This window comes from Lepisosteus platostomus, chromosome 11, assembly GCF_059453375.1.
Source record: "Lepisosteus platostomus isolate fLepPlt1 chromosome 11, fLepPlt1.hap1, whole genome shotgun sequence".
Taxonomy (NCBI): domain Eukaryota; kingdom Metazoa; phylum Chordata; class Actinopteri; order Semionotiformes; family Lepisosteidae; genus Lepisosteus; species Lepisosteus platostomus.
The window spans coordinates 46,255,857-46,281,516 of NC_142621.1; the positions used below are offsets into that span (position 1 = coordinate 46,255,857).

At 43.4% G+C, this 25,660-nt stretch overlaps 1 protein-coding gene across 1 annotated transcript in view; it reads left to right on the forward strand.

The window, feature by feature from the left end:
* The window catches only part of mgat5b (alpha-1,6-mannosylglycoprotein 6-beta-N-acetylglucosaminyltransferase B), an 89,761-nt gene that overhangs the window by 35,832 nt on the left and 28,269 nt on the right, over window positions 1-25,660 (forward strand). The window contains exons 4-8 of the mRNA XM_088600051.1: window positions 1,968-2,077; window positions 3,239-3,312; window positions 4,235-4,402; window positions 4,710-4,874; window positions 11,454-11,623. Coding sequence (XP_088456177.1) covers window positions 1,968-2,077; window positions 3,239-3,312; window positions 4,235-4,402; window positions 4,710-4,874; window positions 11,454-11,623 — 687 coding nt within the window. The remainder of the gene's footprint in view (window positions 1-1,967; window positions 2,078-3,238; window positions 3,313-4,234; window positions 4,403-4,709; window positions 4,875-11,453; window positions 11,624-25,660) is intronic.

The following is a 25,660-nucleotide window of genomic DNA, read 5'->3' on the forward strand; positions in this document are numbered from 1 at the left end:
GCCAAGCCATAACATGTGTTACCGAAATGATGCCCAGTGTTTCCTCATGCAGCATAAACTAGCATGCACTACTGGAGACCACAGCCTGCCCCCACTGCTGGGTCAGGCTCAATAGACCACGTATCGGGAAATGTTGGGTGCATTGCATTAGTACAGACCTCATTGGCTCTGCTTTCATTCTCTGGGCCATTTCAGGCTTACAGTTGCTGTGTGCAAGTGTTCTTGGGATGGATGCTCCTTGAACAGCTTGGCAGAGTGGCACAGAGTCCTGTGGACTGGGCCCAATTCACCTGCTGAACCAAATGGCCACAGCACAGGTATTTGTACAGGCTGACAGCAGAAGAATGGCTAAGAAACTGGTATGCCAGGAAGTAAATCTCATTCAAGATCCTGGCACATTCTTCTCCTGATGTTTTCCATTCAGTCTCAAAATACCTGCATGGTTGTATCAGTTCTAATGTGACTTCTGAGATTCCTTCCTTGTTGTTGTTGAATGCACCATTGCAGTGCATATTCAGCTTATGTTGGAATGGACTTGCAGATCCCACAGTTGTCTGCCTGTTTTGGGGGAAAGTGGCTCTGAAAGTGTTCAGCACTTAGCTTCAGTGAGGGTCCACTCCAATGGGTGAGAGGGGAACAGATGTTGTCACCTATAACCAGCCAGTAAGAGATGAACATGCAGGTTTTTCAATGCATACCGCTTTTGATTACACCTACTGTGAAGAGCTGTGTGCCTCTCATAAGGAGTGCCTTCACTGATAAATTGTGAAAATGTGCATTTGTTCATCGTGGCGTGCTTCATATTGTTACAAAATTAAACTTAATAAAGACTGCATTACAAGCATACAGAATGGCCTGTGCTACAGGGGACTCAATCAAGCTGATTTTCAGCATCACTTTTGCATGTTTGTTTTGAGAGTTTTGAACATCGCCATATGGCCTGTTTTCAGGATCTTTCTTGCTTCTCCTTGTCATACACCTTTCAGCACAACTCTCTCACAGTTAACAAAAACAAAACCTATCTGCTAACAACCTTTTTTTTCCTTTCTGTGCACCTCCTAGGGACTTGCTATAATGGGCTGAATAATGTTTTCATCCCAAAGAGTAAATTGTCTCCATGTTATATAGCTTTCCTATTTCACACTCCAACCAAGTGCCACTTAATTATCATTTCCTGTGCTTGTTAAAACTATTTTACAAATGGGAGAAGTTACACCGGAAAGCTTCTTTTTTTTAAAGAAATGCTTTTGATCACAACACGGTAATATTCACTCAAGGAATAATCTTGTTTTCTTGCTTTTCTGGGGAGTGTGGATTTACAGCATGTTAACGTAATGGAAAAACATGGTAGTTTAGGATGACAATGTATTATCAGTGTAAACTTCGTATATGCCATCTCTTACATAAAGAACTACTGATAACCAGTTCCAGAAACATATTTCTAAGATGTCAGTATAAATACTATATATCAAAGCAGGCTTAAAATGAGAAGGTTTTTATGCACTGAAAAGTTTGCTTTCTTATTTCATGCTCATGAAACCACTAGAATGATGAAATACTACCGTACATGCGAATTGCTTTGATCCTGGCGCAGAATAAAAGTGTATTCATGCACATCTGATGGCACCGACATATGGCCAGAGGATGCAACAGCTGTCCCGGCAGCACAGCTACTTCTGATTGTGTCCTTGGGGCGTTGTGCTGGGGGACATGCAGCAGTTACTGTACAGGGTGGCGGGGCTGTGGTCTGCTAGTGATGTATTGAACAGTAAAGGTCAGTGTCTCGGAACGGGATCCTGCCCTTGTTCTCAGCTATCTCCCACAGTTCCTCAGTTCTTGACATCATGCTTTGCACTGCATCTCTGTGCTTCCCCATCATTTCATCATGACGTGCTGTTGCTATGTCACGGCAAATGTTTCCAAGGGAGGGTTTCCGGTACTCAGGACCCTTGTTCTGCATTTGCCAGGTTCCAGCCTGCTGGGCTGGTCGAGCGCATCCAGGCCATCGCCCAGAACGTGTCGAACATGGCCGAAAAGGTGGAACAGATCCTGCAGCACAGCCTGACCGCTGGGAGAGGTACAGTCACCTAGCTTGCTCTCAAGCGCGGTTTCGGAGAGGAACTGGATCTGGGGTGTGGAGCAAAGAAGGGTGCATGTGTAAGACTTCTCAGAGCTATGAAGTTGTACCATGCAACATTCAAGCCATCCTTGGCTGCCTTTCAGGATAGAGGGGTCATCGGCTGTTCCTGTTTAGGACGTGTTTCTGGTATGGGGAATCACAAGTCTCACTACACACGCAGGAGAAAACCTTTAGGAGGGTCTAAGAATTGTGCAACAGTTTCCCCAAATTGGAAAATTCTGTTAGGCAGGTTCGTGGGAAGATATTTTGTCTGGCTCTGGCTGACAGGCAGGGAAGGCACATCCTAGTGCGTGTGTGGACACTCCCCTGAATATTTGAATATCTCGGGGCTCTATAGGAAGCTTCAGCTACATTGCTTTGGAACTTTAAATTAATAATTACAGTAGCTCATTGACAGGTTGCACAGCAGATTGTGGGCAGCAAAACCCCTGAGATAATGGTCTACCAGTGTACAAATAAAACAACTGCAGGACCTTAATTAGGAAAATTGAAGCTGCTGTAAAAGACCTTTAATCTAGCCAGAGTGACATAATTTATCTATTGTTCTGTACTTTAAATGGGTGCGTTGGATAACCTTGCATTTCTGGAAAGGCAGTTAGCTTATCCAATGGAGCAATTAATGTGATGATTTATGCCCTAGTGAACAGGGATGTATAACTCCACAGATATCGAACGTATCCCAGATCGAAGCAGAAAATCCGTCACTTTGGAGTTTGCAAGCGCAGCATCCCCTCTGTTTTAATGAGGATCCAATCGTAGAACAATAATGAGCCTCATGCCAGGTGGAAGTCCAGGCATCTCAGTGCTGCTGTGAGTGCTGAACTGGGATCTCTCTGGCTCCAGGGCTGTTTCAGTGCAAACCTTTTTTAATCAGGCTGACTCCGCTTGTACCTTCAAGCTACTTTGCTGTTTCTAAAATCAGACCGTATGTAATCAAGCACATATACAGTACTAAATACCATTAACTGCTCCACGTAACTGAAACCACAGCATGTGTATTTCAACTGTGAATAATACTCTCATCATAAATTACCTTGCTGAGTGCTTAGAATGTGCTTAGATGACCCATTCTGACAGCACGTTCTGTCTGCCTTCTAGTTAGAGATGGAATAACTGGCCAGTGTGAGATTCCGAAAGATCCCCGCTTCCCAGACTGCCCCAGTAAAGTGGAGGTGAGTGATAAGAATTCATTCCCTAACTATAATGGAATGTGATGTGAACTTTCTTCCTCAATAAATGCTTAAAGGGTTTTGCTTGGACTGGTGGAGGATGGGAGCATCTCAGATAGCCCTGTTCTCCTTTCTTAATTTCTAAATCCTCAATCCGTTCTGGAATTACTGTTGTTAAATCTTCCCCTTGCGGGGCATTAAAACTGCAGTTTGCTAATTTCTCTTTTAACGCAACTCATATACTTCTGTTGAATCTGTGGCTGCTGCACATGCAGCTGTCTGCTACCACTTACTGCAGATTAGATTTCACATACTGTAGCCGTCGGATGACTTTCATAAAACGCAGATTAGCTCTCTCCCAGAACAGATAACAGGAGCATCTGAAGGCCACTGCTAACATCCAGACAAACAGGGTCTAGGCGAAACAGGCCAATGTTTATTTCTTTCTCAGCTTCGGCCAGGTCACTCTCATTGCCGTGCCTCAACATGAGTCAGACGGACATGTATAGATGCACACCAGCACTACATACACTCTGGTTCGGCTAGCTCTTCTGCCTCTCCCAACTGTGCGCTGTCTGGTTCTCACTAGAGTGCATAGTAAACTTGAGACCTGATTGCAGCTTCTCTGTCCTGAAGCTAGCCTGTGACTGACTGTCTTGCTCTCCCCGCAGGGAAGTATGTAGCCTGCTTTTATAGGACCGCCCACAGCTGTGTCTCGTTAGATCACAGACTTCCTTCAGCTGTGTTTGCATAGCAATGCCTGCTTCTCTAATGAGAAGCTCCGTCACTCAGCACTCCCACACCTCTCAGTATTTAAGAACCAATACTTATTTGGATAATTCTCGCCATTTCTCAGTGGTCGTGCTGCTCTCGTGTTTCTTCCTCTTCGGCTTCGCTTAGTGCCACGAATTGTGCCCTCTTTCAGTGGATGCGTGCCCGTTGGACCTCTGACCCCTGCTACGCCTTCTATGGGGTGGATGGCTCGGACTGCTCATTCCTCATCTACCTCAGCGAGGTGGAGTGGTTCTGCCCCCGTCTGGCCTGGAGGAACCACACCAGCCCACCGACTTACAAACCCCAGGACAAGAGACAGGTGAGCCAGGGCCCCAGTCCGCCTCCCTTCTGCTAACACTTTCCTGTCCTGTCAGCCTGTATTCACTTACAGCACTGAGTATATTGAGGTGGGGTAAAGAAAGACAACCAATGCCTTTTCAGAATGTTGCTGGACCTTTCCTTTCTGATCTCAATTTGAGATCCCATGACAAGGATTTTCAGAGATATTACCAGATATTATGGTCCCTGTCTTTTGGGGACTACATCTGTCCTCGTCCATCAACACCGTAAATGAGCACAGACGTGATCAGACATGTCCATCATCTCCCACTTCCTCTTCCTGGCAGGCGGCCTTCCGCACGGACATCGCGGCCCTGTTGGAGCAGGTGGGCACCGGAAAAGAGTCCCTGAGCTTCATGAAAAGGAGAATCCGCAGGCTGGCATCGCAGTGGGGCACGGCCGCCCACAGACTGGATCACAAGCTCCGAAACCCATGGAGACAGCAGAGGAAGGTGAGGGTGATTAGCTCTTTACGGTCTGATTAGCAACTGATCAGCCCTTTACAGCCTGAGGTGTTGTTCTTGTGCAAAAAAGTATGAAGTTCTAGTATACTGCAGGAATCCTTCCTTTCATCAAGAAATAGCTCAAAGTTTTCATTTTTGTACAACCATATTTGCAGGAACTTAAAAGTCCCATCAGGCGTCTCTACTGAATTTTCCTATGTTGAATCTTCCAAGGTTATTAGGTTGTCAAATACAGTAATTGTTTTACTCAAGGTGTGGATTTATTGTTTTTATTAGATACATGTTAAGTTTCATACTCTACATTTTTCACAGATGACAAGTGAAATACATTCAGAGAATAATGATTCAGATGCAAACAATGAATCAGGAGTGAAACTCAAAATACTGTAGCAGTTCTTTTTTCATTCAAACAAACGAAAGTTTGTAGAGAGTGTCCCTTGAATGTGGCCAAAACCAATTTTGGACAGTTTACACCCATGGACATTTTAGTGAGTGTATCAGTACCTAGCTTTAGACCTGAATAACACCAGTTGGAATATGACCCAGATCTACCCTTGGTGGTGTTTAACCAAAGTATTGCCTGTGTACAGTACATGCTCAGACCCCTGAAAGCAATGCTTATCATGATTTATACTGCAAGTGTTCTTCAGAAGAATTTCGATAGTACCCCACTTAAAAAAAAACTTTGTTGCCAAAGTGCTTGACATTGAGTTAAGAAGGAAATTGCCTCGTTCTAAGTAATGATATGGAAATAAAATTGCCATTCAAGTTTTCCATTATGCAGGAGATATACTGTAAGTTTTAAGTAATTTAAAGACTTGAGGGAGAAGATGAAGAGTGAGGTTGATTAGACTGTTCATGCCATGTTAACACTCTTATTGAGCGCCTCTCCCGGGTCCCTGAATTTTAATATCTGGATACTACTCATTAAAAATATTTCTCACAATTTCCTTTTCACTTGGGAAATTTAGACTGCTGCTTTGGTGCGCCATTGTAGTCAAAACTTTTCTTGAATCGTAAGTGTGCTCCCCAGCACTCACGTGAGTGTGAAATTTCTGAAACAGGTCAATTTGGTTGCGAACAGATGTGAGTGTGGTGGTCATGCAATTGTTATGCCAGTTGCTTGTTTTTTTTTTCTGCGCATCTGTTCAATTCTGTGTGTCATGTTTAATTAAAAAAAAAACCCAGAGAGCGACAGGGCCTGACTCACATCGGTCTTGACACTTCATGTGTTGAACGATGGGCCAGGGAGATCAGCCTGAGGCTTTGCAACATTTGTGGGCATTTCTGTGCCACCTGGCTGTAACATCTGAATTACTGTAACACAAGATGGGCTCCCCAGTAACAGCTTGTGCAAAGGCATGTGCAAGAACCATATCTTTGTTTTAATAAATTGTGAGAACCGGTTCATTCCCACTCTATTAAATGCTAGACATGAAGAAGATGAGAGATTTATGGGTAGTTAGTAGACTTTTATGACACTGGCAGTTACAAGATGCTAGCTTGAAACCCGTTTTTTTTTTTTGTTGCCCATCAATGCAAGTGTTTCTTACAGTGAATTTTCACATGGTTTTGAACAAATGATAAAACAGCACTGTGTTGTTTGGAAGTGAGCCAAGCATCTGTATCTTCAATTACAATTTATTAATTCTAGTCTAGTCATCCGTCTGCCTTTTTTTTTGCAAAAAAGGGAACCGTGTGTAGAAGATTTTAATCTCTCAGTCTCTCATTATGAGCAACAGCAGCCAGTAGTAGGCTGTGTGTTTGGCTCCTCAGCGAGCAGCCAGACAGGGACCTCTGCCCTCACCAGTGTCTGTGACACTGATCTGTCACCACATCCAAGGATGTCAAGCTGTCCTTACTGTTGAAAGTTCATTAGCTTTGTCATTAAGCACCAAAACATGCTGAATTATGAATATAAACGGGCAAGTCAGCTACAGAGCTCACACCGTGCCCTTTCTGTGTTGACTCATAGGCTGTGGCCAATCCAGTGGAGCTAATCTTAACGCCTGGGAGTCATGTTTCAGGTGCTGTAGCGCTAGTGAACTAACCTATAGCAGACCTCAGTTAATAAAGCACCTCCTTCTACAGTAAGTGTCTTTAGTCCTTCGCATGTCTGGGAGGCACGTTTCTACACAGCCGGTTGTGGGAGAATGGAACAAGCTGCCCAGCTGGGTCGCTGAAACTGATACTCCAGCTTCATTGCAGAAACGGCTGGATGAGATAATTGAGTGAATGAAATAGTACCAATTTGGTTAGATGGGCCTCTTCTGGTTTGTTACTGTTCATGTGTACAATAAAACTGTTCTTCCTGAGTGCACTGTGACTTGCTTAAAGCCCCTTTCAAAACAAAAGCTCCTTCAGCTACCAATTAGATAAACCCCTTCGTAGTTTTTTTTCGTAGTTGCCTAGTAATATACTCATGAATTGGCAGGCAAATTATATCAAAATGTTCTCAACAAAATGAGAAAGGGCCTTAAAGCCATTTGGTTTCCAACGTCCACAGGCAACTAGAAACGCCTCATTGCTGCAGTGTTATTTTGTTCGTCTGTTGAAATGCAGTGCTATTTCTGATGCTTAGTTTTTGGCCCCCTACCCAGGAGGAACATAGTGAAGTAGCGCATACTGTACCACAGCACAGTACATGGCCCTGCACAGGACGCTGGGCTGCAGTGCTATCATGACTGGACAGGGCTCCCAGAGATGTGGGATTCAGTCCCGGGACACATGGAGAATATGGTGGGAGGGAGCTGCGCGTTTGTGTCTGCAGTCGAAAACAAAGAAATAAAATCCTGTTGCTGCTTTTCACACCAAGATACTGTTGTTGCGTGACGCTAATTCTTGTTTCTCTAAGGAGAAGGTTTAAAGCCTCGGACTTTTCTTTTGAGTTCTTCAGCATTGCATGTGCGGCTGTTCATTTCTCGGCAAACAAATGGCATTTGGACGTTCTTTTTTATTTAGGAGTCACATTTTCACATCCGGTATTTTGGAAAACCACAGTATCTCCACACTTTCCCGTTTGTCATTTTCAACTGTAATATAGTAATAAGTCATATGTAAAGTATGAAGTACTGTTACTGTTTTCTCAGTTCAGTGTGTGAACTAAGCAGTTTCTTGTGGCTTGCAGTATGATGCAGCATAGCTTTCTGTGTTTTATTTTGCTTTTACCATAATTTCCCTGTGCTTTACAAACATAAGGACATTTCCATGTGGGAAGAGGCCACTTCATTTTTTGCAGGCAATTGATGTGAGGATCATATCCAGCCGTTCTTGAAAGGGGCTAGGGTATCAGCTTCCACAACTTAAGGACCACAGGGAGTCAGGACCTTGGTTTTATGTCTCACCTGAAGGATGGCGCCTTTTTTTTTCAGTATAGTGTGCCTGTCATTATACTGGGGCATTAGGACCCACACAGACTGCAGGGTGAGCGCCCCCTACTGACCCCACTAACACCTCTTCCAGCAGCAACCTTAGCTTTCCCAGGAGCCTCCCATCCAGTTCTGACCAGGCTCACACCTGCTGAGCTTAAGTAGGTTGCCATGTGTGACTTGCAGGGCGATATACTGTAGCTGCTGCTAGAATTAAATCAATCTATAATCTAATCTAAATCTACAGTAAATGTTCTGCTTGTTAATTGGGGAAAAAGAGCTGCTGTGTCCAAAGAACCGTCTGAGCTCAGGATCCCCAGAGCTCCTGTTCTTCCTAACAATCCAGGCTGACCACTGTCCCCAGTCTCCTGCTACAGTGCAGACATTGAAAATTAAATGTGGTGAGATCAGGGTCCGATAAAAATAGCACTTTGCACTTGTATTTCCACAGTGTGAGCGAGAGCACTAGTGTACAATACAAATGTCTGTTTCCAAGACATATTAATGTGCTGTATATTACAGTAAAATGCAATAATACCGTGATCTGCTGGAGATAGTTTTCTTAGCTTTCTTTCCTTGCCTCAGCTGAAGGAGGCAGTGCTTTCCCCCCGTTCATTGCAGCTGGCTGTCCTGAAACAGTGTCTCTGGACGATTATGTACAGTCCAGTAGGCAGACTCCTCCTGCTTACCTTTGAACAGCACAGCTTGTCCCTCACCAGCTCTCCCACAGCCCCACAGCTCCAGGGTCACTGAGAGTTCACCCTACCTAGCTGGTGACATGACTCAGTCTCGAACCCGCGCCATAGATCTCCTGCGCTTGAGTGCCTTACCCACTCACAAGGTCCTGGTTCATCATATTGTACTGTAAACAGAACCCCTTTGCTCTGCCATTTGTCTTTTTGGCTTCCCTTCGTTGTCTGAGGCAAGTGACAGCCTTTCTGGATATTTTGAACATGAGCGTACATATTAGCTGGGGTATAATGGTCTCATTTCCATCCACAGCACAAGCATTTGCATCCTTTCCCCTTTTTATTTTAAGCAATTCATATTTCAAAACTTCAAAAGAATGAATGAGAATGGAATTATGCAGTACCTAGGCCTGTATGTTAATTCTGTGCTGCCTTGCTACCGGAAAACAAGCTTAGCAAATGTGGTTACAGGCCCTGCAGAATGTCTTTTTTACATATACATGAGACTTAAAAGGTGCTTTGGTCTTGTGTGATGCATGGCTTATATCAAGATATCTCCCATCAAATCAAGAGTCTGTCTCTGAAGATCTTGTCCCATATAAAAAAGGGAAGCAGACCATAATTTCAGGAGAAAATATGAAAGGCTTTTTCCAATGCATAGCTTGCCTTTAACCACCAAAGGCCTGAATCATGCACTGTCACCAGATTGTTTTCTCTGTGAGCTCTTACCAGTTTGAAAAGGAGTTTAAATGATGTTTTTTTAATACATGCCGGCAAATGCCATGTGCCTTTGCCTGAGTTATGTCACTGGCTTCCTGTGGCCGGGATCACCCAGGTGGTTGTGTCTTGCTGAGACAAGGGCTGGAATGAGTCTGCCAGGACTCTCCTGGTTCTCCTGCAAAGCACCCATGGGCTTGCAGTGATGTCAGTCAGAGACGCACCTTGCCTCCAATCAATGCAAGCTCCTTTGGTAGGTGCTGTGGAACCTGCAGTGTGGCAAACATGGATGGCACTCTCCATGCATCAACACTGACTCTGACACAAAGAAACGATTGCCCGATTAGATTGGGCGGGGATATAAAATAATGAAATAAAAAAATTGTTAAAAAGGCTAGATCCTGCAATACAGCTGCCCTTGCAGAGCTCTGACGTTGTTAGCACAACGCTTTTCCTGCAGATGCATAACTGGGGTATGATCATATTTGTTTTCCTTTGCCTTCCAAAAGATCTAACAAGTACTGTACGTAAGTGCCTAAATCTAACTATAACCCTAGCTCTAATTCTAATCCAAATAGATGCTATGACCTCTTCTTCGGCAAATGTTGTGCACTAGTATGGAACAATTATCGGTACAGTCATAGTATCATATGCCATCTCTAAGTCTCGAAGATGCTATACAGGTTACATAACAACACAATCAGATAAAGCATGGCAATATCCTCTCTCCTTTTTTCTCAATGGAGATGGAGGTGTGCCGGTGAACTAAAACCCACTACTCACACCTCTATGCCATTTCTTTCTTTACCTTTTTTTAATATCACCTCTGATTAACGGCACACATAATCCTACTGGAAACCAGGTTTATCTGTGATAACGCGGCACAACCTTTGCCCCACAATTAGCAGTGACTCAGTCATCACATCAACGCAGAGCAACAGACCTTAAATGAATTAAATGAGGCCATTTCATGAGTGTGAAGTAAGCTTATCGCATTCAACAATTGCACACACTGTTTGGGAAAACTTGGCAGCAGCTCTTGGAGAAATGGCTCTGGCATATGATACATATGCAAGAGAATATATTTTGCATTTATTATTCAGTTGCACAATGCAAATAGCAATATGTAATATATTTAAAAGCTGATTTAAAAGGCTAAATTTGCCTCATGCTAATGTGAAAAGGGTTTTTTATTGAGCATTATAAAAGCTATCGTTTTTAGCAGATGCTAAATTTGCTAAACCAAATTGTACAGAAAGGGCTTTATTTTTTTTTTAAATGCTAGCACTTTAGAATTATAACTGAAACCACATGATCCCTGTTGTTCGAGCCTCATCTGCTGTACTGCATCCCTTAGGCCTGTGGATGAGGCCTTGTCCATGAATACATCAAAGACTTAGTTGGACGATTCTCTTTCATGTCTGCCTGTCACCCAGCAAACAGTTTCTGCTACTGGATGACTTACAGGGAAGATCACAGGGCATAGAGTATCGATATTTTAAAATGCCATTCTTATTTTAAGAAGAGAGGCTTCTAAGGGCAAGATATTTTTCCAGTATAGTGACATTACTGTTATACAACTGGCATTCAAAGTAGCTCCATGTGTGATGTGTGGCTTCTTTTCGTAGCGTGACCTGATTAGAGCGGCCTGCCTCTGTAGTTGCTTCACTCTGACGTGCACACAGCCGATCGGAAGACCCTGAGGCACATGAAAATGAAAGACGGTGGGATCTTCTGATGCTGTGAGTTTCGCTCACAGTGCTGAGTCTCTCTCTCTCTCTGTCCCCCAACAGATCCTGGTGCACGTGGGCTTCCTGACAGAGGAGTCTGGGGACGTGTTCAGCCCCAAGGTCCTTAAGGGGGGTCCCCTGGGGGAGATGGTGCAGTGGGCCGACATACTGACGGCGCTCTATGTCCTGGGACACAACCTGAAAATCTCCATCTCTGTCAAGGAGCTGCAGGGGTAAGTCGTTTCCTGGAGCCCCTGCTTGCAATCTGTCATTACCAATTCATTTTTTTTTGTAATATACTGTACCCCTTCAGCTTTCTGGCACTGACTCCTGCACCTGCTCAGGAGAGAGCGAGACACATAGACACAGATCCCTCGACACCCCCCCCGAACCCGCCTTTCGTCATGTGGCAAAGGGCGCCTGACAGGAGAGGGAGGGCCAGTCAGCAGAGCGGTGCACACACCCAGCAAGCAGCAGGAAAAAGCCGAGAGCGCCCTGACTGACTGACTAATGTCAGCCCTACTTTTTGTTAACACCCACAATAGCAGACAGAATACCGCTGTGGTTCTGGTGCGTATTGAGATCCCACCGCTTGAGGCAGAAGGTTGAACTGAACAATGTGGCACAAACCTACGACAGCATCAGGGCAAGAATGAAGGAAGACTGTGAGACAGCAGAGAAAGAGTTCCAAGGTGTCAAAACAGCGAGAGGTCAGAGAAGCTAGGTGATTTCCACCTATGGAACTTACTCCCCTACCCACCTTAAAGAATCCGGATTTAGCAGGAATTGGGAAATCTGAATTCCAGTTTGGAAAATCAGGTGAACAAGAAATGTACATAAGCTGCAGAAAACTTGTAGCCCGCAGCTATGATGCTGCAATAGCTCCAAAATGTTGTAAGGCTTTCTGTTCTGGAGGCAGTTTGTTGGGTTTAATCTCTCCAAGTGTAGCTAGGGGGATGAAAGGCAGTTAAGCTGCCTCTACAACAACTTCTGCAGTAAATACAGAAGATTTTCTGTATTCCCATGTCCTGAGAATTATCTTTCTCACTACCCGCCCACATAAGACATGAGGATGAGACATTTTCAGGAAACAGCTACAGCTCTAGAAGACCTGTGTGACTGAGGAAGACGGAGGTCAAACCCAGTGGACTTTTCTGTCGTCCGCTGTCTCCGCAGAGTGGAATTTATTAGTGGGGTCTCTCTGGTTTCGTTGATTGATATCATTAAGTGTTTGTGTCAGCCCTCGTACACTCCGATTTCATGAAAAGATATTATAAGGGCTTGTGTCAGCCCCGGATTTTGAGTTGGTAGGCCCTGTGTCTGCGAGTAGGTGATGTTGTCTGCTCGTGATGTGTGTCCTTCACAAAGCTCCACACCCTCCAAACGTGACTGGTGCCCCTGTGGCTTCATGGTGCCCTTGGAGATGGTGTGTATTTGGAGAGCCAAATTCGTTCCAATTTCCAATTTTGTTTTGCAAATCTTGTCTTTCATCCATGAATATATTAAACTAATTGGATTCTTTCCGCAGTTGTTTCAAAAACAGTCCAGCCCTTAGTGTTAAGGGACCATCCCCGCTTCAAAATGAATTCAGATTGTACGTTTTCCTCTCCCATTATTTATTCATTTTGGGGGTGATGTTGTTTTGTTTCAGGTTTTTCAGAATTTGTTTTGTTTTTGGCAGATGATGCTGCATCCGTTATGTAACGCAGACACATTTTTTCAGGATATTTGATGCCAAAAAATTGGTCATTAACCACCGTTGGATGAATTTTATTTGATTTGTTTCAAGCAAATTATGGTTTGTAAAGGTATTTGACTGTAAATAATATAAAATATAATGATATTTGTTTAAATACATTTTCAATTAATTAAACTGGGTTTCTAGTCTGGTATATAATGGCTATTGTTCAATTAGAAAAAAACATCTTATCTTTCTAACTGCAATTGCGCTGGCATAATAAGGGACCAAAGGCTACAAATTGTTAAGTTTTGTTTGACTTTGTCATATCATCAATATTAGGACAAGGACTGGCAAACAGAAGTTTCAAACTGAAAAGACTAAAATCCTGCTTAGAAACCTGGACAGCGCCCAAACTCCACCCAAAAACTGAAACATTAAAAACGAATCCGAGGCGTTAAGGCGTATCCGCTCCCTGTTTCAAAAGATTATAAATAGAAATTTACTTTTCACGAATCGGTTACATTACAGTAAGTATCATATCGTTTCTAGCAAAAACATTTTTTTAGCTACTAGGTAGAAAGTGCTTTGATTACTTTGCGAGTGTACATCATGCATTACTTTTTTTTACCATCTGCAGAATATATTGGGAATAAATCCCCAACAGCACCAAAACCTTTTTCAGTTTTTTACAATCTCTCGACTCCTGTCGACACTTAGACTTGACCCCTATTGAGGAGCTGAGGAGTTATGGGAAAATACCAGCGTCTGCTTAGAAGCGTTAACCATTTTCACGTATTAATCTGAATACAAAGTCAGTCAGCATTTAGCACATACTGTACATACAGTAAATGAGATTTTTTTTAACCATACGAACCTGTAAAATTTACAGTGGTCTTACAGTGGAAACACTCCACGCACTGTATTAGGTGCAAGGAGTTCGACCTTTAAATTTTTTTACTAGAAATAGTCATAATGTATTTGACGCTGATGTATTTCTCATAATGCGCCTGAAAGTGAGAGCTGTCGTTTCTGTTATTCTGCTTAGTTTTAATCGTGAATTTTGTTTTAGTACGCTGGCGGTCTCAGGAGCTTAGAGGGATCCTCAGTCACGTTTTTTTTTTAATTTAGTTGCACCAGAGTTGAGAAGATCGTCACGGCAGAGCACATTATTCTGCTATGCGTTGATTTTTTTTTATCAGTAAATCACATTTTTAAGGAGCACATTACCACACAGATAAACCTTTTTTTTTTTGCATTCACAGTTCAAGGTTAAATATACCATATCCCTCTTAAGGAAAAGAAACTCATCACTTGAAGTACTAGACCCTGTAATTTTTTGGTGAAGATCTGTGAAGAGTTGCTGAGTTATTACTGCTCGCAAAAGGTTATAAGGATGAATTGTCGGCATTCACACGTAGCTGAGCATGACCGATCGCAGGGAAGGCGAAGATTATTATAGATCCTCGTTTATCGTATTAGAACCGGAGGTGATATTCATCGGGCGGCGTGGCTGACTTTGGATAACGGCGAGGGCAACCTCCTACAGCAGAAACCGAGCCGCTCGCTCTCTTACGTTTCCATCCGTGTTGAGGTAAAGCCGAGGAAAGGAAGGAATTCATGTGTTCCTCCCTCGCAAATCCCCGCCGTAAAAACTCATTAAAGCTGTTTGCGTTCCTGGGAGAGCTCTGCGGCGTGAAATAAGCAGTCATTAGATGTGGAGGCAGGCGCCGGCGAGTACACCCCCTCTGCTAAGGCAGACACGGCCACTCGCGGAAGGGTCACTTTGAATATCGATTCAGTTGGGGAGGAAATTGTGTGTGTGTGAAAGGAGAACGAGCTGGATGTGGGTTCGGAGCTGGTGTGCCGTCATACCCCACCGCATGTACTTACAACGATGAAAAGATTGCTTTCCGTGAATTAGAAATGTCTCTGCTTCTGCTTCTGACAAAGTACCCCTTTCCTTTATTACCTGTTGGGTGAAATCGGTAAGGATTTCCCGAACAGGCAATGGCGTCCTTCTGTCGTTCTTCAACCTTGTTAAAATTCACAGTGGGGACCCTAGCCCACGTCCAGCAGGATAAACCGAGTGAGATTATTAAAGCTATTTTGTTGCCCTTGTAAACAGTCATTTTCTTACATACTTCTTGTACATGTCCACTATTCGCTTGGAATCGTATTGATTTCCCTTTTACAGTAAATGCACCATAGGACAAACAAATGGTGTTTTATTGCTTATCTGCACAGGGTTGGGATTGCACAACGTATCCTTTGTAGATCGATGGGATGGGTTTTGGGGAGGGGGCGATTTATCTCGATGGCAAATTCTCATTTCGCCTTTTAGAAAGGGCAAATAGAGTAAAGCACATCTTCAGCAAGCCCGTCTGCTGGAGACTTTGTACAAAAAGGCTTCCCAGTTTAAGGTGAAGATTTTTCATTTTGAAAGTAAAGGTATTGATTTTCGAGTAGGCTAACCGTATAAAACATCATGCTTCTTTGTGGGGAACCAAAAATAGTCAATTTTGTGAGTAAAGACATCAACGTTCTGGGACTTCTGGGACATTGATTATTTTCCTTACTTAACACAGGAAAGCCAAATATTTCTAATGCTTTTTGTGAATCTTAGAGATCAAAAATTGCACTACTGTGAATAATCTTTTTTTTAGCAACTGTGTAACTGTCTCATTTTTACACACAAACCTACACTTTGTAGGAGCTCTTTTGCCCTTCTGCCTACAGACAGCCCTGTATGTGGGCTCTTGGTGTCACTACCAAAAGGTCACTTCATTCTCAAATCAAACAACAGCCCTGTCAGAAATAAAACCCATTTTCTATTTAAACCCCCAAATTATTGTCTTCTTCTCACCTGTATTGGTGTATTCTCTAACCAGTGGGTTTGAGGAAGTTAGGTCACTCTTCTAACTTGTAACACCAACAATAGATGTACTGTATGATATGGTGTATGTACTGTAGATTCAGAAAAGATTCTCAAATCGAATTGGCAGTAGGCAAGGTGGTGCATCTTCAGAGTTCCAAATGAACCTTTGGTCACATATTTGTTTTAATTATTTAATATACTGTCTAATTATAATACTTCTAATCAGGCTCCAATGTGTTTTATACTTCAGTGAAGTGGGTAATCTGTTTACTGTTTCACTAAATAAGAAAAAAATCAGGTTATTTGTTGAACTGACTATTTTGATAGGACCAGATCCTCCAGGATTTAAGTACGAGACTTCTGATTGAAAGTTTAATTTCTGTCCATCCTTTCTGACACTCAGCAGCATGCTTTCCATCGCTGGCAAGAAAGCTCGAGTCCGCTAAGAAACCTCTTTTCATTTGTCATTGCTCCCCATTTGTGGCTGTTATGCGGCTCAGAGCTTCGGCAGAATGCTTCAGTATCGTAATGTAAGGAGAAGCCTTCTGGTCCAAACAAGCAAGTTATAAATAAGAACTTCATTCTTTGCACTTGAAACAAATAACCGGGTTGTACTTATTAGGCAAATTGAAGGGGTCTGGCATGCTCCTTCCCTGCACAGTATGTGACAGTGGAGTTGCTGGGACACTTGTGATGCACACATTACAGTTGCACACTTGTGTGTAGGACAATACTGCAGCTTTGTAATTGGTCACGGAGGGGCTGATTACCTGGGTGAATCGTGGAAGAGTCTGTCTAGCAAGAGAAAAATGTCTTTTATTAACCACATTGCAAGGTTTGCTGGCATTTCTTAACAGCACTGTAGATAAATTGAAATATTCCTTTTGATCTTAAAGTACCCCAAGGTTGTTATTTTTTATTTTATGGACTACAAAGTACAAAGTGGATGGATGATACCAGCTGAAAATTTAGCTCTGAAAACTGCGGGAGGCTGACTTCAAAATGCAGCTTATTCCTTCATCATTTTATTGCAAGGTACAGAAAATGGTCATGTTTTTTTGTTTTAAAGAACGAGGTCAGTTCAAGTCAAACAGCCTTCTGTGTTGATGATAGTACTGATTTTGGGATCATTGTCTTCAACAGGCTAATATTAAGTCTCACCACCATAAGAAATAGTAAAAAAACTTGTATTCATCAACCTTTGGATCTTGCAACTTCAGTACCATTGTCCTTTGCTTGAAGTTAATTGGTTATAAATGTCATGATTATTTCAATTTCAATGTCCTGCACCCATTAAATAATACTGACACTTTCACAAGTGGTTATTTTGGGTAAGAGCTCGGGGAGGTCGATGGTGACATCATTGCTCTGGGGGGGCTCCAGGGCTGTTTGCAGTAGAGGCCACTTAACCTACCAGGCTTGTGTGATGTCACCCCTGACCCCTCTCAGTAATTGACCAACTGAGTCCAGTCACTTCAGATCAGTACCAGCGGCAGCACATAGCTTTTGCAACTATAAATATCCCAGCCTCTCCCACTCAGAGAGCTGTAAAGCTCCATGTTTTTGAACAACCTACAGGAAGAGGAGGGAGAAAAGAAGGAAGTCAGTTTAGTTAAAGAATATTGGTGCTGCAGGGAGACTCAGTATTTTAACACTGGTGGATTCTGAAGCTATGCTCCTATGCTTAGCTATGCTTAGGGTTAAGGAACTCATTTGCCCAGACCTTGCAGTTTTGGAAGCAATATAAATCTGAGAACACAATTCTGACCCCTGGATGGGACCCAAGGCAGAGCTCTCACCAATGCAGGTCTCCTCTTATACAGCCCATGCTAAGAGATGTAGCACATTGTGGATTCAAACCCACAACACCCTGTTAGTGGCTGCCAGAGCACTAAGAGCTACTCCACACTGCCCCCTCATTGAAGATCCAGTAAATCACTTACTCCAGAACTAATAAAAGCCATATTTCAGTTTGACAGTTTTTCTTTGCATGCATACTTTTTCTGAGTTTTTGTGGCCTCTTACTGCTAAACCCTTTTCTTCGCTGTTTTTTGTAGTGGGGGGTGGTTTGATGTACAGAATCTCTAACTAAGAAGTTACAGTGATTAAGAGGTTTAGCTCAAATGTTTTTAAAAAACAGGACAGTTGTGATTTTTGTATTTCTGTAGACTTCACCTTGAGATATATGATGGGGTTGGGTGTCACGTTAAAGTCTGACAACCTTAGCATTCACAGGCTGATGGTAATATATTCTATTGCAGACAGAATGAAGAATGCCATAGAGGAAGATGAGATCGGATGACTGGGATGCACATGTGTGACAGAAAAACAAAGGCTAGGTTTCTTTGGGGAAATAGTCCAATGCAGTGCAAAGAATTCATTACCTAAGGATTATGAGGACACATGACGCACTATTTAGCTGGATGGGTAATATTCCACTATCAGGAAACAAGGCTCAATTGGAAGGAAATTAGATTTCTAACATACGTTAGAAATATCAGTTTTACTGAAGGTGAAGGAAAAAAAAGCAATGCATTGCATTCTTAATATTTACAATCCTATCTGCCTCTTAGGCAAGTAGCAGAGTAATGCAGGAGACTCATAAATTGCCCTGCAGAACAAATCATGAGCAGAATAAAACCATTTCTCTCAATCGTTCTGTTCTATTCATTCCTAACGGACAGATCGTTATGTAGACAGTCCTGCGGAATGGAGCCCCCAGGGGTGTAGCTGTTTAAATTTCATTTCCCTGTAAAGGGTTCCAGAAATTATTATTCAGGCATCGAATGAAGCCTTAAAAACATGTTGAGATCATTTCGAATAGGACCATAACAGATCTCCCAGTGAAGACAATTATTATAGATTGATTTTTCTTTTTAATATTGTTTGTTGCAGTAGGGAGGGTGCTGCAGTCAAAGATTTTATATTAAGTGACAACTGTATTGCATAACTATTCCTAGACTCATTTTCTGTCTTGACACACTCAGCGTATAGTACAGTAACGGCCTTTCAACCTCTTTAATTGAACTGTGCTCGGAGGAAACTCTTCTTGGGCTCAGATGAGCACCTCCTTTAACGTGAAGATCATTCCTTTTAGTCTCTTGCGTATACAGTATGGTACCAAATCCTGGCTTTTATTTCAGTCGTGTTTAATGTATATAAATAGCACCTTCATGTTCAAATCGGGATTGAAGTGTTTGTAAATGCTGTGCATGATGTATTTTTATGTGGTGCATCAAAAGAAGAGAACTTCATTAAAAGTGGACCTAAATCTTAGGAGACTTACAGTATGCTTTATTTAGCTAAAGTTGGCATAGTGAGAAAACCCTTTATTAAGATTTCTTTTTTCTTTTGAAGCACAGCAGAGGCAACTATTTAAAACTCATAAGTTCTGCATTTTTTAAAATAGATCTGAAGGCCCTGCAGGATTCTCTGAGGGGACTGGTCATTTGATAACACTGGTTTTTAATATAGGCTGTTTAGTGGTTACTTAGTCAATGTACTGTATCAAGGAGACGTCAGAAACCAGAAGCCTGTTTACATTCTGTTGAAATAATATTAACTGTGGGTCTCATCCCTAAAAGGAGTTTCAGTAGCTTTGGCTTGAGTTTCAACCAAAGGTCAGAATTTCAGCTCAGGCGTGTTTATTACTCTTTTAGAGATGCCCTGGGGTCAGGAGACACAGGAGTGCGTGATGAAAAGGTTTTTGAATCACAGAAATGGCCAGGCTTTCCCAGTGCTGCAGACCAACAGTTATCCTAGTTTGCAAACCGCATGCAGGAGTTAAAAAAAATTCTCTTCTACTTGGGAGGTTAATTGAGAGTGAGAGATAGTGTAACTGACAGAGTATTTGTCAGGTACATCACATCTCGCTTGAAGAAATGGCCTGAAGCTACATCGGGGTTGAGTTCAAGTCAAGCGGCACCGATAGGTGTCATTTTAAATAGGTGATCTCCATGTTGCCCGGGAAAGATGGGTAATTAGCTGCAGCTAGTGAATAGCAAATCAGGATCCGAGGGGAGCAGGAAGCCGGCAGTAATGGCTTGCTTGCGAAGTCCCTTTGCTCTGTGGTGGTGAGGAAAGCCCTCACAAATCCACTCTTGTGTCACAGAGACCTGTCAGGCCTCGCTCAGAAAAGGCAAGGCCTCGGTGAGACCCTACCCCTCAGAGTGGGAAGCTCTTGATAGTCCACAGAGGTCAAGACCAAACCGCTGAGTCCTGGCCCGTGAGACCCCTGCCTTGAAGTGACTCAGGGAATGTCCCCATGCTTTATCTCCCATGAGCAAAGGTTCAGTTCCTGAAGCACAGGCACTCTTCGAAACGGCTGAGAAAGCTGCACTTATCCTTCTGAGATTTTTTTTCCTTCCCTCAAATTGAGTTTCCCGATCAAGTTTGGTTAGGCTGATGCTCCCTGCTTTTTCAGGGCAATGATCGTCAGCGCTGAGGGGATTGGTTTTCCTGAAGCAATGAAATTTTAGCCCTTCCTGTAAACAAGTTGGTATTGCTGTTTCCTGACAGCTTATTTCCCCCACCCCCCCCCCCCCCCCCCAAAAAACAAAAAAAACATTCTGCCTGCATGTGAAAGAACAGAAGCAATTGTTGTGTGGTTTCTTTTGTGTTGTCAAGAAAATGAATTTCAGACTCAGGTTTGAATCTCCTGGATAGTTTTTTTTAGTGCAAACAAAGCTTTTCATTTCCAAACAAGAAACTAGCACAGATCGCACAATGCCGCCTTCTGGAGCCTAGAGGATGGGAGTCCTTGTGTCAGCAGACGTGCAATCTGGGATTGGACTTTTTGTGTAGCTCTGCCTTGCGTGTAAATCGATTTGAGTTGGAAACAATCTTCAGAACGCTTCACTGAAAGTAAAACAACCTTCTCGGCTGACCTTCTGCTGATCTGGCATTAAGAGTTGACTCGTTTATATAGGAAAAACACTTGACTTAAGTTTTGACTTGAGATTTTGTGATACTGCACTTTGGATGACTATGCTTTACTCTTCAAAGACAGTTGATGTCCTTATGAGCGACATATTCATGTCCCAGGCTGGTATTGGTTCAAGTTGCATCCCTTTCTAAAGACAAATTTCAGAGCAGGTCTGAGAAATCTGTAAGGCTGAATGTGGGCCTGTGTTCAAATTGGACTGGTGCAATCAGGCGATGAATGAATTGAAGGCAGGAAATGGGACCAGCAGCAGCAGCAGACTATTTATCAAGAGCAGCACAATTTTTTAACCCTCCTCCCATCTGAAACAAAATGCATAAAGAAACCAATGCGGAATTGGAAGTAGTCTTACAGTATATACCTGCTGTAGAACTGAAATTTGTGTTTACACACTTCCTATTCTTGTAGAAGCGTACCAGAGCTCTGTAGGAAATTAAACATGAGGCATGGGCACAATATTAAGTCACCCCAAAGAAGGTGCACAAAAATACTGTACGTTTGCATTTTCAAAGAGATCGTGTGGTTCCGTAACTTTGATCTCTACGGGGAAAGAGTTTAGTGTCTGAGAAGGAAAGAGCGTGCGAGAAATGTTATAATTGTGTCATATGTGCCTTTGTTCTCAGTGAAGACAGCTACTGCCTCAGCGTAACCACAACTTTTCCCCTCACCTCATAACAAAAACAGAGCCCCTGCTGGGATTCCCACACAAGGCTCCACAGCGGAGAGAGGTACTGACACTTCAAATATAGAGCACATGCCAGTCCCTGACATTGACATCTGACAGCACTGCAGAGCTTCGCACACACTCACATTAAAAGCTCTGCTGCTCAGGATTGTTTGTGACTTTGCTGTCTCCCAGAGCTGATGCCTTGAAGCTGCAGTAACTGCAGTTCTGCCTCTGACTTTTCTGCCTTCATTATGACTTCTGAATGCGGTGCCTTTAACACAGAGATACAGTAAATTAGCAAGCAGAAAACAACGTGGTTTCTGCGCTGGTATTTTCTGCAGGTCCCGATGGGCTCCCAGTTGGCTTTCAAATTACATTTAAAATACTTTCAGAGTTATTAAGCTGTGGGTCCTGATTTATTTTCCCATTTGATTGGCTGTCTTGCACCTCCCGAGAGGAATTTAAGTAGGTACTGTAGTTTCCACAGCTGGTCTCCAGAAAGGTTTTGACTTCACCTTCAAGTGCTTCATGGCCAGAAGCCATATCCCCCTGCAACTCCTGACTGGCAGCCTTGAAGCTCAGCAGGTTTGAGCCCGGCCAGTTCCTGGAGGGGAGACCTCCTGGGAAAGCTAAGGTTGCTGCTGAAAGAGGTGTTAGTGGGGCCAATAGGGGGCGCTCACCCTGCGGTCTGTGTGGGTCCTAAAACTCCAGTATAGTGACATGGACACTGTACTGTAAACAGGCGCCGTCCTTCGGATGAGACGTAAAACTGAGGTCCTGACTCCCTGTGGTCATTACAAATCCCAGGGTGTTTCTCAAAAAGAGTAGTGGCATTACCTTGGTGTCCTGGCCAAATGTTCCATTGGTCTTTACCAATCATAGCCTCCTAATAATCCCCATCTCTGAACTGGCTTCATCACTCTGTTCTCCTCCCCACTGAGAGCTGGTGTGTGGCGAGCGGACTGGCGCACTCTGGCTGCCTCTAGATGGATGCTGCACATTGGTGGTGGTGGAGGGGAGTTACATTACCTGTAAAGTGCTTTGAGTGGAGTGTCCAGGAAAGCGCTATGTAAGTGTAAGGAATTATTATAACTTCAAAATTTGATGCAAAATTGGTTTTGCTTTCTGTACTGTGTTAACGTTTCAAACCCTGTCTTTCTTGGTGTTTGTTCATTCTTGCATTCAGATTGAAAGTACATTAACGTCAGATCGTGGTGCGTTTGTGTTTACAGACCTCATAAATTCAGTTCTGTGACTATAGGTCACATCTTATTGTCAAGTGTGAAATTTATAATATATCAAATAAAACACATGAGGCTATGTGGTAAATACTGATGCTGCGTTGAAGGTACAGTAGCAAGCAATCCTGTCAGTGGATCGCAGTTGTTATGATTCCCTAATGCCATGAATGTACAGGATTGCAAGCTGAAACACATTGTCCGTAGTGCTGTTACCTTGTTCCTGTTCTCTGTAGTGCTGCATCCCTAGTGCTTTGGAGACAGAGGTATAAAGTGAAATTTGCTGTTGATCTCTGTAGCTCTGCTGGAAGATAATTCACAGAGTGTTCCTTGATTATATACAATGATGTGCTGTCTTACCAAGATTGTGCTTATGTGGAATTTATTTTGCACTTAAAAGCCCTCTCAGATGTACGTATTTAACTCTGTCCCTGATGTTATTAATGATCCCTTTAATTTCAGTTTCCACCAGCCCTGGGTAGCATTAATCACTGGTCTCTAGGCAATTTGCCACATGGGTTACTACAATGTGGTTTGTTTTTGCAAACACCTGTTTGTGCACTGTAGAAAAATAAAATTAGACTCACGTTTTGTCTGTAAACAGTAGGAAAAACATACTGGTGTTGAAAATAGGGTCACATTTACTGTCATTTTGAGTCCAGATTTCTATATCGCAATATGAACAAATCGCCCTATTTTAGAGCAGCCAGGCTTGAAATTAAGCTGAGTAGGAGATTGTAATGTTGATTTTGGTGACGAATAAGTCTCTCACTCTCACATGTAGCAAGCTGCCTTTGTAATTGAATTATGTTAAATACAGACCCATCAATAATAACTATTGTTTATGTTTTTTGTTCAGTTAGTTATGCTGTAATGGGACTAATGGATGCACTTATAAAGGGGGAAAGGGCTTATGCATAATATTCCTGTTCGAAAGCTTTTATTTTTTGAAAGATCGGGGCATTGGCCCACTGGCCCGGATGTCTGACATCACAACCCAAACCAACACATTGTGGAATCTCACCTGCGGATAAGACATTTCTGCCTTGGGCACAGCACTCCTGGCTCCAGTGCAGATGACATCCACATACAGCGCTGTCATTTAACAAGCTCATCTGCACATTTCTTTGCTGTCCATGTTATGATAAAAACAGCCAGCTGGAATAATCCAGAGTTCTGCTGGGGAGCGCACACAGTCGAGACAGAGAACGAAACTTACTCTGGTTTAAAGAAAGGTCAATACGAGCTTTATTAGAACATGTCCTTTTAAAAAAGAAATTTCTCTTCATCATTATATCGCTCAAATGTCCTTATTCCTCTCTGTTGACTTTGAGAAAACATTTGTCCAAAGGGAACACAAGTGAATGAGATCTCTATGGCTACATACAGTATCTAAATATGCATATATGGGGAAAAGCTGCCTGCGTCCGAAAGCAACCCACAAGCTGAGAATGTGATATCAAACTATATGGCATTATATAAACTCTTTCTCATTTTGCTGCGTCCCTAAATAATTGTATCTCAGTGCCAGCATGCTGGTCTGACACCATGCTGTCAGATGTGGAAATGGAGTGTGTTGGCACCCCCAGGCTGCCACCAAACTGCGCCACCCCAGTTTCTCAGCTGGGTGTTCCATGCTTCTCAACAGGTCTGCTGCAGGGGCCTGAGCTCCCTAAGGTGCTCCTTGTGTAAATGGTGCCACGTTTGCATGTTTGTGAAAACCCCCTGCCTCCTCGTGTGCCGCACACAGCACTGCCTGAAAATCACTCCAGACAGGGCATGCCAAGGGACCGTGAGGAGGAGAGCTGCTTATCTTTCCAAGCTTGCCTTATGGAGCTGTATCCCTTAGACTCTCTAATAAGAGTTGACCCTGCTATTTTATACAGTACTGTATGTATTTTTTTTCCTTTTTCCAGATGCAGCATCAGGAAAAGAGGAGCTGCATTTTCACAGCTTGCTTTTTCTCCTAGACCGAATCTGGAAATGCGTGTGCTTTTGTTTAGAGCCTGTGGGGTTTCAGGGAAATGGATCCATTTCATTATGTGTCCCAGAGTTCTAATGCAAACACGGCTCCCCTCCATCACAATACCAGCATCGCCACGTCTGGGTACAGGCCAGAGTTAAATACCAATATGCCAATGTGTCAAAAACGAATCTTGATGGCTTCTACATTTTGGGCTTTTCCTGGGCTGTTCCTTTAAGCAGAATCAATTCAGTAGGCAAAGCAGAGCCCACCAAGACTTGTGCACAATTAGTTTTTGTCAAGCTTCCCGCAGTAAGCAGAAAAAGAAAAAAAAATTATGTGCATAGATTTATTTATTATTCTTTGCTAGTTGGCCGTGTATCTCGGAGAGCAGTGTAATATCTCATGTGACAGGGGCAACGAAGCATCTGCAGTCGCTGATCTCAGGGGAGCTGCTTGCAGCTGAGGAGGCTTGTTCTGTCTCCAAGGGAACACGCCGCACCCCCTCCCCCCGATCGGGAGAGCTGTCACCCAGCCTCCGCGCAGCGAGAGCAAGGGCTCAGTCACGGCCCGCAGCCTCCCTGTCCGCTCTGCCTGTCGGCTCGGCTGCTCAGCCTCGCCCCTTTGCCCCGGCCTGTCCCAGGCTGACAGGTTGACAGCCGCGGCTGGAGGGGGGGAGGCGGGGCCGGCGACCGCTCGCCGGCTTGACCTCAGACGGGCCCGGAGGAGGTTTTGTCTTCGGAAACGCCGGCAGAGAGAAGACGACAACACCCACCCGACCTAGACAGTCCTGAGCTAAAGTGTCAATTTGCGCGTCGCCGAAAGGAGTCCTGCTTTGTACGCGTGTGCGGTCAATCTCCCTTTCTCCGGTAACGCCGATGATGACAATCAAGCAGCCGCGCAG